Source organism: Bos taurus, chromosome 7 (genome assembly GCF_002263795.3).
Source record: "Bos taurus isolate L1 Dominette 01449 registration number 42190680 breed Hereford chromosome 7, ARS-UCD2.0, whole genome shotgun sequence".
Lineage (NCBI taxonomy): Eukaryota > Metazoa > Chordata > Mammalia > Artiodactyla > Bovidae > Bos > Bos taurus.
The window spans coordinates 19,600,104-19,614,596 of record NC_037334.1 but is presented as its reverse complement, the minus strand read 5'-3'; the positions used below and the strand labels follow the sequence as shown (position 1 = coordinate 19,614,596).

General features: G+C 54.9%; 1 protein-coding gene across 1 annotated transcript; it reads right to left on the bottom strand.

The window, feature by feature from the left end:
- Positions 1–2,823: 2,823 nt before the first annotated feature.
- On the bottom strand, positions 2,824–14,102 carry PLIN5 (perilipin 5). The gene is made up of 8 exons (NM_001101136.1): positions 14,066–14,102; positions 12,974–13,055; positions 11,918–12,113; positions 10,815–10,897; positions 10,024–10,204; positions 8,440–8,639; positions 4,037–4,156; positions 2,824–3,806 (listed from the first exon to the last, which is right to left on the bottom strand). The coding sequence occupies exons 2-8, from the start codon at positions 13,031–13,033 to the stop codon at positions 3,276–3,278; spliced, it is 1,371 nt and encodes a 456-aa protein (NP_001094606.1). The 5' UTR covers positions 13,034–13,055; positions 14,066–14,102; the 3' UTR covers positions 2,824–3,275.
- Positions 14,103–14,493: the final 391 nt, after the last annotated feature.

Here is a 14,493-nt window from a genome sequence, read left to right as displayed (position 1 = left end):
GGGGTGGTGCGGGCCAGGCTGGCTGAGGCAGGCAGCCAGTGGGTTGGGGGAGGGCTCTGGGTGGTCACGTGACTGCCCGCCTGCCCGACCGGCCCAGCGTGGGCCCAGTGCCCAGCACCTTTCCCCTGCTCTCAGAGCCCGGCAGCCTCTGCCCACAGCACCTGCCCCCACCAGGCTGAGTGATTCACGGGTCGTCCCATACCCTCAAGGCACAGCCTGCTTACCCTCTCAGCCTCTGGTGTCCACCTGGGTGATGGGTGTGTTCCAGTTGCTTTGCGGGGCCACCTTGCCTTGGCCAGTTACCGTCTGTGTGCTTCAGCTGCCCCTCCAGACACCTCACCATGGCCCACAGGGTCTTGCTTCCTCCCTCTTTCCCCCTCCCTCATCACACTTCAACGACCCAGGGCTCCTCTCTGTTCCTCCAGATTGCTAGGCCTGGTCCTGCTCCAGGACCTTTGCACCTGCTATTATTATTCCTTCTGCCTGGAGCATATTCCCCAGACACCCCCATGGCTTCCACCCTCACATCCATCAGGGGTGTCTTTTGTTCCCTGCAACAGGATGGCACCCAGCACACAGGTGGCACTTAAGGAATGTTTGGCTAAATGGGCCAACTCAGAGGGTGGTTGTGAGCATGAAATGAGGTCATGCATGTAACCTGTTGATCCCAGAGTCTGGTACATAGCAGGTGTTCAACAGACATCAGCTTAGCATTGTCCAGGGAGAAAGAGAGGAGCAGGGTCTGTCTGGGGCAGGGAGGGGATGTGTCACTCTCCAGAAAGGACTTCCCTTGAGAAAGGGCCTAAATACAGACCCAGACAGGGCACCAACTGAACTGAGGGGTACCCCAAGAGTGAGATCTGGGCCTGGTGGGCTTGGGTCAACCCAGGGTGGCTTCTGGAAAAGGCATCCTGTGCCTGAGGCTATAGAGCTGGAAAGTGGCAAAGACAAGATTTGAACCTAGACCTTCAGGTTGGTTGTCTGTGAAGCAGGTGGGTGGGTAGGCAAGCAGAGAAATGATGGCCAAGCCCCCTTTGAACGCCCCTGTCTGCCCCTGGGACAGGGATCCCAGCTGTGTGCTGGTGGGGGTGGGGAGACAGACCCAGTGGTGGCCTGATGACCACTGGGTTGTTTCCTTGGAGCCATCACTGTGTTTGCCAAACAGCTGGGGAGCAAAACAAGGGCATCTCCCAAACTCTCTCCAGCCAATGCTTCCCAAAGGTGGCAGGGAAGTGGGGGTGGGAAACCAGGGTGAGCCCCTCCCCCTCCCCACAGGACTGCTGCAATGCAGCAAACGGGGAGCAACCCAGCAAAAATAACAAAAATGATCATAAACACTGAGTCAGGTCCCGTCCCTCCTCTGCCCACAGCCCTCCTCCCCACCTCCCTGGGGGGTAAAAACCCAAGTCTACCCACCACCCACAAGACTGCACAACTCCTGCCCCATCCCCTCCCTGTCCTCCCCTCCTCCCTCTCTCTCCCCCTCCTCACTCTGCTCCACACAGGCCTCCTCACTGCTCCTTCGGGACACCAGGCACTGTCCTGCCCCAGGGCCTTTGCACAGGCATAAGCACTGCTGCCTTACTCCTATTTTCATACCCATTTCACAGAGGAGAAAACTGAGGTTCAGAGAGGCTCACTTGCTGACCCATCCATTTGTAGGCAAGGCAGGGACTCAGCCCCAGGGTCTTCACTACTGTGCCCTTCCCCCAGATTCCAGGACTTACCTCAGGCTCTTTCTCTCCCCTCAGTTCTAGTCAAACTGATGCCCCACAGCCAAGCCTCTGCCACACGCCCTTTCCATGTGTCATTCTGCTCATTCTCACCGAGCTTGGCCCTCCAGGAGCCCCCAGCCTCTCAGGGAAAGAGAAGCCAAGGCTGCCTGTGGTTTATATCCAGATAGAAAGGACTTGGAGCTCCAAGAAGGTAGGCTATAGAGGGTTGGAGATATCCCACAGGAGTAGAGTCAGGGAAGACTTCCTGGAGGAGGTGGCACTGGGGCTGGGCTTGAGGATGGATGAGATGTAGCCAAGAGAAAGACGGGAGGGTGGGAAGGTGTTCCAGGCACAGCCTGAACAAAGGCCCTGAGGTGGGGAGATGTGCACAGCTCCTTGGGACCACAGCAGTGTCTGAGTCATCCCAAGGATGAAACTGGAAGTCCTCAAATGCCAGGGTGAGGAGTGAGGATAGTTGGTCTGAGGGCAACAGGGATGTTCCTGAGGAGTGGCAGGGAGGTGAATCTAGCTGGTGCAAAGCGGCTGGGACTCCCACAGTAACCCCTGGGCCAGATCCCAGGGAAGCCAGGGGCCACCCTGACCTTACCACATCAGACTGCGGTTTCCCAACACCCTGAGTGGCCTCAGGGGGGACCTCAGGGCCAGCCAAGAATGCGGTCAGAGGACAGGAGGGCCCCCACGAGACTAGCCTGTGGCCCTTGCCCTGCCTCTGTCTCCCCCATCCTGACCGGTGCAGCCAGAGAAGCCACAGGGAGATGGGCATAGGAGCGGCTGCTTCCTCTGATCCCTCCTCCTCTTGATCCTGCTCCTTGCAGTTTCCCAAACATTCATTTATACTAAAGTGTCAATGACTTCCATTCCAGGAAACGACATCTGAATGCTTCACCCAGGTGGGTGGGGCACACACAGTGGAACTCCAGACAGGAGGAGGTCTAGCTCATCAGGGTGGCATCATTCAAGTCTCGAACCCCGGCTCGTGCCATATGGTTGCACACCTCCGAAGCCCCCAGCACCCCACCACTGAGACCCACCTCAGCTGGAACAGAGGGCACTGGTCTCTGGACAACAGCAAGCAGGCAACACTGGCCTCTGGACAACACCAATAGTCTTTATTCTGGAGAGTAAATGCCAAATGGCTAAGCAAGTGGGGGCAGCAAGTCCAGCTGAGGACCCCTCAGTCCGAGATAGAAAAGCTGGGGGAGGAAAAGGACACTCACTTTTCAAAGCTCCAGACAGAAGCATGTGCCTCTAGATGCTTCTATCACATGGGCAAAACATGTGATCCTCTGGGGAGTTTTGATCAGCTTCTTAGAGTGGAGCAATGGGAACCACAGCCAGTGAAACCAGCTTGGGGCTAGTTACATTCAAGTCCTCATATGGGAAAGACTGGGGGCGATCTGACATCAGAGCTCGGTCCCCAACTCCACGCAATAGCCAAGACCAAGGCTTCGGCTAGTAGTGCTGACGCATAGCCGCTAGGGGACAGCAGGGATCTCGAGGTGCAGGAGGGCCTCCAGCTGCCTACGCGGTCCCATCGGGTCAAAAGTCCAGCTCAGGCATCAGAGTGTGCTTGGGGCGGCTGGGGGGCTCAGGTTCCTCCTCGGGAATGTTCCCCGAGAGGACTGTTCCCTCCCCGTGCTGGGCCTGCCAGGCTCTCTGCTGGGCCGGCCAGTCCAGGTGCGCCCAGCGGGGGTCAGGCCCCCCGACGACCTCGTCCACCAGGGCCTCCAGGTCAGGCGGGGGTTCGGGCCGCTCCACGAGGATGGGTGCGAAGGGCCCCACCAGCCAGGGCAGGGGCACAGCCTGCACCACTAGCTCCAGCAGCTCGTCCACGCACGCGTGGGCCCGGGCCATGCTGCCCCGGCCCTCTGCCAACACGGCCGCTGGCACGTCTCCGAAGCGGCGAGCGTCGGCAAAGGCGGCCTGCAGGGCGTCCACGCTGCGCCGCACTTCGGCCACCTTCTCCTGGGCACTGGGGGGCAGGCCCCGCACGCTGGTCTCCAGCGCATCCACGGTACTCTGCAGCTCCTCCATCAGACCGCGGGACAGTACCAGGGTCTCCAGCTCCGCCTGCGGGGGGGCGCGGGAGGGGATGGGTGGTGAGCGGAGGGGCGGGGCCTCAGTGTCCCGGATGGACCCCTGCCGGGACCCCCGTCTGCCTCAGTTTCCCCGCAGACACTCCAACCAGCTGCCAGCTGACCTCAGCACTTGGTTGGAGCCTGGCAGCCCTGGACCTACCCAGAGCCCACTCTTCCCTCCCCTCCTCCTCCCATCCCCCACCCATCCCCCACACCTCCTACCTGGCTGTGACGCCTCCGGCCGTTCTCTAGGGGGCGCTGGCTCCAGTCCTCCCACAGCTCGTGCACCTTCCCGGGGCGGGCGGGGGTGATGGGGGTCACCCCGCACTGCATGCGGTGGATCTGTGCGAACCAGGACCATGATAGTCAGAGCTGGAGGGGCTGGAGAGTTGGGGGAACCAGGGCCCCAGTCTGGATCTGGCCTCAAAAAGCACTGGATGCAAATCTTCATGGCCTGCTGATCCAGCTTGGCTGATCCATCTATTCTCTTCCCTGACCTTAGCCAAAACCTGTGACCTGAAAGTTTTGAAGCTCAGACTCACTGCCGGCCCTCTGCCCAGGCTGGTGTCTCAGGTACACGCTCCCCGCCACCCACCTCCCCGCCAGGTTCACTCCAGTTCATTGTAAATGTTGCCTCCTCCAAGAAGCCCTGCCGCCCCCCAAGCCTTGTTGGACCCCTCCTCTGGGTCTCACAGCATCCAGCATGCTCTCCTGTCATGACCCTTGTCCCCCTGTGAATGTCCTGGTTGGGGGGGGGGGGGCACTGTGCCTTTAGTTCACAGGACAGGGCAGGTATGAGATGATTAATAGCAATAAACTGTGATCCATCCATACAACAGAACACAGTCTACCTCCATATTTGTGGGTCCTCCATCTGTGGATGGAACCACGATTTGGGGTTGCTTGAACCCACAGATGCAGACCCAGGGGATACAGAGGGCAAACCACACTAGGCCATTTTACAGAAGTGATTTCAGCCTTTGTGGATTTTGGTATCCGTGGGGGGTGGTCCCAGAACAAATCTCTCACAGATTCCAAGGGATGAATGTATTATGTCACCTTAAAGAGGAAGGAAGTGCTGACAGGCTAAAACAGGGCTGAACCTTGAGGACATTCAGTCAGTTCAATAACTCAGTCGTGTCTGACTCTTTGCAACCCCATGGACTGCCCCATACCAGGCTTCCCTATCCATCACCAACTCCTGGAGCTTGGTCAAACTTAAGTCCATCAAGTGAGTGATGCCATCCAACCACCTCATCTTTTGTCATTCCCTTCTCCTCCCGCCTTCAATCTCTCCCAACATCAGGGTTTTTTCCAATGAGTCAGTTCTTCACATCAGGTGGCCCAAGTATTGGAGCTTCAGGTTCAGCATCAGACTTTCCAATGAATATTCAGGACTGATTTCCTTTAGGATTAACTGGTTTGATCTCCTTGCTGTCCAGGGACTCTCCAAGAGTTTTCTCCAACACCACAGTTCAAAAGCATCAATTCTTCGTCACTGAGCATTCTTTATGGCCCAGGTCTCATATATATACATAACTATTGGAAAAACCATAGCTTTAACTATATGGACCTTTGTTGGCAAAGTAATGTCTTTGCTTTTTAATATGCTGTCTAGGTTGGTCATAGCTTTTCTTCCATGGAGCAAGCATATTTTAATTTCATGGCTGCAGTCACCATCTGCCATGATTTTGGAACCCAAGAAAATAAAGTCTGTCACTATTTCCATTGTTTCCCCCATCTATTTGCCATGAAGTGATGGGACTGGCTTCCATGATCTTGGTTTTTTGAATGCTGAATTTTAAGCCAGCTTTTTCACTCCTCTTTCACTTTCATCAAGAGGCTCTGTAGTTCCTCTTCGTTTTCTGCCATAAGGGTGGTGTCACCTGCATATCTGAGATTATTGATATTTCTCCCAGCAATCTTGATTCCAGCTTGTGCTTCATCCAGCCCACATTTTGCATGATGTACTCGCTACTAGGGGCTTCCCTAATAGCTCAGTTGGTAAAGAATCCACCTGCAATGCAGGAGACCCCAGTTTGATTCCTGGGTTGGGAAGATCCACTGGAGAAGAGATAGGCTACCCACTCTAGTATTCTGGGGCTTCCCCAATGGCTCATCCGGTAAAGAATCTGCCTACAAAATGGGAGACCTGGGTTCAATCCCTGGGTTGGGAAGATCCCCTGGAGAAAGGAACAGCCACCTACTCCAGTATGCTGGCCTGGAGAATTCCATGGACTGTATAGTCCATGGGGTCACAAAGAGTTGGACACGACTGAGTGACTTTCATTTTCACTTCACTCTGCATATAAGTAAGCAGGGTAACAATATACAGCCTTGACGTACTCCTTTCCCAATTTTGAATGAGTCCATTGTTCCATGTCCAGTTCTAACTGTTGTTTCTTGACCTGCATACAGATTTCTCAGGGAGGCAGGTAAGGTGGTCTGGTAGTCCCATCTCCTGAAGAATTTTCCAGTTTGTTGTGATCCACACAGTCAAAGGCTTTAGCGTAGTCAATAAAGCAGATGTTTTTCTGGAATTCTCTTGCTTTTTCTATGACCCAACAGATGTTGGCAATTTGATCTCTGGTTCCTCTGACTTTTCTAAATCCAGCTTGACCATCTGGAAGTTCTCTGTTCACGTACTGTTGAAGCCTAGCTTGAAGAATTTTCAGCATTCCTTTGCTAGCATGTGAGATGAGTGCAATTGTGCAGTAGTTTGAACATTCTTTGGCATTGCCTTTCTTTGGGATTGGAATGAAAACTGACCTTTTCCAGTCCTGTGGCCACTGATGAGTTTTCCAAATTTGCTGGCATATTGAGTGCAACACTTTCATAGCATCATCTTTTAGGATGTGAAATAGCTCAGCTGGAATTCCATCACTTCCACTAGCTTTGTTTGTAGTGATGCTTCCTAAGACCCACTTGACTTCACATTCCAGGATGTTTGGCTCTGGGTGAGTGATCACACCATGGTGGTTATCTGCATCATGAAGATCTTTTTTGTATAGTTCTTTTGTGTATTCTTGCCACCTCTTCTTAATACCTTCTAATTCTGTTAGGTCCATACCATTTCTTTCCTTTATTGTGTCCATCTTTGCATGAAATTCCCCCTTGGTATCTCTAATTTTCTTGAAGAGATCTCTAGTCTTTCCCAGTCTATTGTTGAGGACATTATGTGCAACGAAACTGGCCGACTCTGGTGCTCACAGGTGCCCTCTGGTGGCTACTTCAGGAAGGACAGACTGTGGGATCCAGGATGGGAAACCGAGACCAGGTGAGTCATCACCGGGGCTGCACCCAGGTGGAGGAAGGGGAGGATGTGCGCGGGTTTAGGGTAGACTTTGAAGGCAGAGTTAACAGTACTGGCTGATGTGTCGGATGTGGGAGAGGAGGTGGAGAAGAGGGGAGTTGAGGGTGATTCCCAGGTTTTGGCTTGAGCCCTTGTTAGGACAGGGTTGCCATCAATTGAGATGAGGAGAAGGATGCAGGAGGAGCAGGTTGGGGGCATCTGAACCTATCAAGCCCAGAGAACATGTTCCTCTGGAGAGGGAAGGATGCACAATGAGGGGAGAAGCTGGGTTATGAACTTGAACCTAAATTCTGGGGAAGACTGGGGTTGGTGATGTGAGAACCTGAGGTACCTTCATCACTTTTCCCATCTACCCTGAAAAGTAAAAATGAAAGTTGTATCTGACTCTTCGCATCGCCGAGGACTGTAGCCTGCCAGGCTCCTCTGTACTCTGTCCGTGGAATTCTCCAGGCAAGAAAACTAGGGTGGGTAGCCATTCCCTTCACTAGGGGAATCTTCCCAACCCAGGGATCGAACTAAAATCTCTTACATATCCTGCATTGGCAGGTGGGTTCTTTATCACCAGCAGCAGCTGGGAAGCCCTTCGCCTACCTTCAGTTCAGTTCAGTTCAGTTGCTCAGTCGTGTCCAACTCTTTGCGACCCCATGAATCACAGCACACCAGGCCTCCCTGTCCATCACCAACTCCCGGAGTTCACTCAGACTCACGTCCATCAAGTCGGTGATGCCATCCAGCCATCTCATCCTCTGTCGTCCCCTTCTCCTCCTGCCCCCAATCCCTCGCAGCATCAGAGTCTTTTCCAATGAGTCAACTCTTCATATGAGGTGGCCAAAGTACTGGAGTTTCAGCTTCAGCATCATTCCTTCCAAAGAAATCCCAGGGCTGATCTCCTTTAGAATGGACTGGTTGGATCTCCTTGCAGTCCAAGGGACTCTCAAGAGTCTTCTCCAACACCACAGTTCAAAAGCATCAATTCTTCGGCGCTCAGCTTTCTTCACAGTCCAACTCATATCCATACATGACCACTGGAAAAACCATAGCCTTGACTAGACGGACCTTTGTTGGCAAAGTAATGGTCTACCTTAACCACCTGTAAATTCCAGGTCCTACTTCCCCTCCTCCACAAAGCCCCTCCAAGCCTCTCCAGGCTGAGCCTTGAGCCCCACCGACTGCCTCCAGCCCCGGGTCCCTCCTCTGCCCCAGCCCTGCACATACACGCTTCCACCTCCACCTTCAGACTAGCACAAGACTCGGCTGGCACTCAGTCCACGCGTGCTGGCCTGCATCACAGGGTGGGGAAGAGAGCTCTCACCAGCTCCAGGGTCTCCTGCAGCTGGGCCAGCATGTCCTGGGCATGGTGTTTCTTCTGCCTCAGTTTCCCCAGAGAGTGCTCATAGGCCAGGTGGCGGAGCCGCGTGGACAGGGAACCCAGGCGCACGAAGTAACCCTGATGTTTCCGCTGCTCTTCCACCGAGCCCACTTCCGGGCCCTCAGCCTCCGCCGCCAGCGCCGCTGGAGGACAGAAGAGGGAAGGGAGTCACGGTGGCCACGCCCTCTGCTCCTGGGTGGATTAGCAGGCCAGGACACGGGGGTGGGGGTGGGTACTCCCAAATTTATAGTTCCCTTCTACAATATCAACTCATTTGACCATCCCCAAACCCTACGATGTAGACAAGATTAGTAGTTCTATTTACAGACGAGGAAAACCAAGGTACAGAGAGGTGAAGTCCCACAGAGTATAAGAGGCTGACCTGGGATTCGAACAGAGGCAACCAGAATTAGTCTACTCGAATACCACGTCTCTTTACCTCGGTTTTCCTCATCTGTAAATGGAGCTAATAACATTAAAGAATTGATTACGAGTGCGTGGCACACAATAGGTGCTTCAAAAATGCCTCAAAGGGACTTCCTCGGTGGTTCAGTGGTTAAGATCCCGCGCTTCTATTGCAGGGACGTTCAATCCCTATTGGGGAACTAGGATCCCGTATGCTGCACCCCATGGCCAAAAAATAAAGTAAACTTTAAAAATAACGCTTCACAGCCTTTCTGCCAAGGAGGGAGCACAGCTCCATGTACCTCTAGCGCTATGAAGCAGGCCTGAGAAGTCAGATTGTGTCCAGGGCCAGAAGACAAGATGTAGAATCTTGAAGAATGGTGGGGTTTAAGGAAACCATGTAAAGGGGAGGACGCTATTCAACCCAAGTTTCCCCCCCCCCCACCAAGGCATACCAGAAATCAGGTTTTGTAGGGCAAAAATCTGATTTTTATTTTTTGTCATAGCATACAGCATGTGGGATCTCATCTCCCTGACCAGGGATCGAATCCGAGCCCCCTGCATTGGAAGGCAGAGTCTTAACCACTGGACCATTGGGGAAATCCCCAAAATATGATTTTAATTTTTATGTACATTTATTTATTTGGCTGCCTTGGGTCTTAGTTGCATCATGTGGGCTCAGTTGCCCTGAGGCGTGTGGGATCTTAGTCCCTGACCAGGGATCAAACCTGCGTCCCCTGCATTGCAAGGCAGATTCTTAACCACTGGACCACCAGGGGAAGTCCCTAGAAACCTGATTTTTAAATGAATGTGATGAATTAAACCATTTTAAAGGCACTGCACAGGGCAAATACTGCAATATGGAGCGCCACGGTCTGGAGGGTCACCAGTTTGAGACTGTGGCCCTCCAGTCTGCAAGTCCAGTACACTCTTGAGGGTCTGGGCAGTCAGATTTCTACTAGGATGTGGGCCAGGAGCCATGGAAGTGGACTGGAACCCTGTGTTCCCTGCTGATGTGCTGTGTGGCCTTGGGTGAGTCTGGGACCTCTCTGATCTGTAGCCTCTAGAGGTGGGCCCTGGGCAGGAGGATTCAGGGGCGAATGGGGAGGCTGCTGGCCTTACCGAGCTCCTCCTCAGTCATGGGCAGGAAGTGGTCCACCAGCTCCTCTGACTTTTCCAGCACGACATCCATGGCATGGCTCACAGATCGCTTCAGCTCCACACTCCAGCGGCGGCCCTGCCGGGCCAGGCCCACCATGCCTGTCACGCCGCTGGCCACCACACCCTTGGCCGAGGTCACCACCTGGCAGGAGGGGCCGAGCTCCAAGTGCTGTCAGCCTTGGTCTCCCTTCCCTTGCCCCCAGCTCCAGCGGGCTGTGAGGCAAGGACCCCTGGCCCTTGCCTGGCTCTGGGCCACTATTTCCCCCCCCCTTTAAGATTTTTCTTTTCTTTTTTTTTTAATGTGGACCATTTTTAAAGTCTTTATTGAATGTGTTATATAGTACTGCTTCTGTTTATGGTTTGCTTTTTTGGTCAGGAGGCATGTAGGATCTCAGGTCCCCAATCCAGGATCGAACCCACACCCCCTGCATTGGAAGGAGAAGTCTTAACCACTGGGCCACCAGGGAAGTCCCACCCCTTTTATAAAATGGGAGAAAATCAGGTCTGTCCCTCATGGGGTTATTGAAGGGAGGCTTAGCACCAGCTGGCACATATTAAGTGCTCAGTAAACATGGGTCTCTAATTGACATCTAATTTTCATCTGGCTGGTGGTGTCTCAAATTGACTGAAGCTTGACTGGGTCCTGGCCCAGGTATCGAAGTCGGGTCTGGGAGGAGGCTGCATTTCTCACTCCCACCTCCACCGCCCCCACATAGGTTCCCACATGATCTGGCAGTGCTGGGGGGGGTTACCGTCTCCGAAGGTTGCTGGAGAAAGGGCAGTTTCTCTTCCAGCTTGTCCAGGCCCCTGCAGGCAAGATCATTCACTGTGGCCACTGGAGACAGAGAGGCAGGGAGTGAGAATCCGGAAGATGTCAAGGGAACTAGGGACACACAGAGAGTCATGGAGGGAGGGGATGCTGGAGGGAGAGACAGGAAAAAAGAGAGAGACACACACACAGGGGGAAAGAAATAGGGAGAGGTCACCTGGCTGGTCCCCTGCAAGGGGCTGGGGGCCCTGAGGCTGTGGGTGGGCCACCAGGCGGGACCCTGCCTCTCTGCCCTTCCCGCTTCTGCTCTCCCATCAGTGCTGCCAGCACCAAAGTGACTCCTCACCCATGTCCAGCTCAGACACCTCAGCAAGTAGGTTCAAGATCACACAAACCAGCTGAGAAGAAGGGAGAGGGAGGCCCCGGGCTGGGACCCTCAGGTGATCCCTTTCCTCAGTCAGATGTAAGACCAGGGGTCTCTCTGCCCACCACCACACCCCTGGGTTGGACCCCTGAGCTGGTTACAGGCTCAGGATGGGTGGGGGCCGGGACAGAGGGGCAGACAGGGGAGGGAGACAGGACAGGCAGAGGGACCCAAGGCACATCAGGCTAGTCAAAGGGAGGAGGACAGTGAGACAGACACATGGGAACCAAAGGGGCAGACACAGAAACAGCTAAGGGCAGGTGGGCAGGTGATCAAACCACAGAGGGACAAATAAGAGGGGAACAGAGGGGAAGATGGGAAACAAACAGGGGAAGATGGCGCAGGCAAAACGACCCAGAGAGGGTGACGCAGGTGGGTGGGGACAGACAGGCAGGCAGACGAAAGGCACACAGTTTAGGCAATACTGTGCTGCAGGACTTTCCTGGGCAAGTCCAGTGGTTAAGACTCTATCCCTCCATTGCAGGGGGTGCAAGTCTGATCCCTGGTCAGGGAACTAAGACCTCACATGATGAGGGGCATGGGCAAAAAGATAAAAGGACTGCAGAGGCACATTCAACTCAGGGGGCTCCTTGTAGTGGAGCCTGAGAGGGCAGGGCAGTGGGAAAAGCAGAGGACTCAGGACGCTAGCCGGGGAAACTCACGCTGGGGCTGCAGGTGGCTGAGCAGTGGCTGGGCATGGTCCAGGGCTCGGGTGGTCAGGTCACACACGCAGTGCTCAGCCAGGCGGCAGGCGGAGCCCAGCAGCGGGTGTCTGTCCTTGGCGGCGCTGTAAGCCTCAGAGACTGCGCTGCACGTGGCCCTGATCAGGGGAAGGGCAGCCACGCGCTGCACCACGCTCTGCAGGAAAGGGTGGCATCAGAGGGGTCCCAGGTGGAGGTGGGGGGCTCAGCCACCAGCTGGAGAGCCCGCTCATCCTCTCTGGGCCAGGATGAGGGGGAGAGGAAGTGTATTGAGTGCAGCTGCCTACAGACAATGGAGACCCTCATGCAGGGGTTTAGGGCTCTAGTTCCGAACAGCAGACACACAGCAGGGCTAGTTCTGAAGGAACTGGTCTGCTCCAGAAGCCTGGAAGGCTATAGTCCATGGTGTCACAAAAAGTTGGACACAACTGAACACATATGTGCATGCGTGCGCGCACGCGCATGCACACACACACACACACACACACACACAAAGGGCATAGCCACTGGACCATCTGAGTTCAGTTCTGGTTCCAACGCTTTCGAGCTGTATGGACTTGGGCAACTATGTGAACTGCTCTGTGCCTCAGTCTCCTTATCTGTGAAAGGGGCTTCTAGGGCTGTGAAGGGGATTCAAGGACTCATTGTACATGAAGCGCTTGGAGCAGTGAATGATGCAGACTGTATGCTGTGATTGATGCTAGTATTGTTGTTATTGTTTTGTTGAGAGTGCCATGATGGTGGACACAGAAACAGAGAGGTACAGGCAGAGAGAGGGAGAGAGTTGAGCAGAGGCCAGGTAAGCTGGCTGGGAGTGTCTGGAGAGACTCTCTTCCCTGGGCCTCACTTTGCCCCTCTGGGAAATGGGTAGAATGGCCCTCCCCCAGCTATGGTCCAAAATGCCCTCAGAGCAAGGTGCTCAAAGCGAGGAGGGTGACCCAGTCTGAAACTGTCCCCTGAGGGGCTGTCCCCCTACCCTCTCCTGAGCTGAGCTCCGTGGGAGACACAGCCCCTCACCTGCTGATCCTGCTCCCACAAGCTGGGTCCGGGGGCCTGAGCCGCCTCGTCTTCTGACATGCCTACTGCAAACAGGTTCACCCTGGGGGGCAGGACAGAGTGACAGGCCCTTGCATGCCAGCCCTCCCAGCTCCCGCCCAGGCCCTGGGTTCTGTCCGGCTGGGCTCGGTGACCCAGGCAAGTCTCATCTCCTCTTGGGGTCTCAGCTTCCTCATCTACAAGATGCGAAAATGATGATACCTACCTCAGAGCATCCTGGGCAGGGACAATGCATGCACGGGGCACTGCACACAGTAGGTGCGTACTTCCCAGGTGACTCAAATGGTAGAGAATCTACCCACAATTCGGGAGACCTGCTGGGTTGGGAAGATCCCCTGGAGAAGGGAATGGCTACCCACTCCAGCATTCTTGCCTGGAGAATTCCATGGACAGAGGAGCCTGGCGGGCTGTAGTCCATGGGGTTGCAAAGAGTCGGACACGACTGAGCGACTAACACTTTCACTTCAGAAAACCTCTGGCAGGATGGGGGCATGTTAGTGATTCAAAGCATGGACTCTGTGGGGAGAGACACCTAAGATCGAGTCCTTCCTGCCATTAACTGTTGTGTGACTTTGGGCAAATGCCTTCACCTGTGTGGGCTGGTTTCTCCTCTGCAAAGTGAAGGAGATCTCTGTTACCCCCAGCCCAGGGATGGAATCGTGCAAGCTGCCCCCCGCCGGGATGCAGGTGGAGTGGGAGCCACAGAATACCAGTAAACTCACAGTCCAGTCTGACACATAGGGAAACTGAGGCACACAACAGATCCATGCTGGGCCCAAGGTCACTCAGCTAAGTAGACTCAGAGAGAGAGTTCGACCTAAGACTCCCCGCCTGCAGTTCTCCCCCTGTCCCCACCCCTGCATCCTCAGAGCCCTAGTCCTCGCCCAACAGGGTCCTGAGCTTTTGCCAACTGGGACAAGGGTCTCAGCCACCTGCTGCGGCCTATCACACCCCACCTCCTACCAAGCCGCTGGACGCTAGCCCGTCCACCCACTCACTGGGGTCCCCGGGGATCTACTGGGCCGTCCTGGATGCCGCCCGCGCGGCACTCACCTGGGCGCGTTCAGCTTCAGCCCCCAGGTTCAGCCACAGACCCTAGACTCGGACTCCAGTCTCCGCCCCCAGGCTGCCCCGCCCGCCTTATAGCGACTTGGGGGCGGGGCCGCGGGGGACTGACCAATGGAGAGAGGCCATGAGGGGGCGTGCCCTGGGCGGGCCTCCAGGCCCCCAGCTCTATCCAGGGGCTCCCAGAGCGCCCCGCAGTTGTCATAGCAACTTGGGGACGCTGGCTACACAAGAATTGAGCTACTTTCCTTGGCCCTCACTGCTGTTGCTACAGAGACGGTGGAGGGCCATCACAGCCCCCTAAACTCTTCACCCAGTGACCTTGGGCAAGTCCTCAAGGTCTTTCTTTTTGCTTTTAAAAATCTGCCACTTAACTAAGCCAGGAGAGAGATTGGCTCATTCCTTTCCATCCCCAT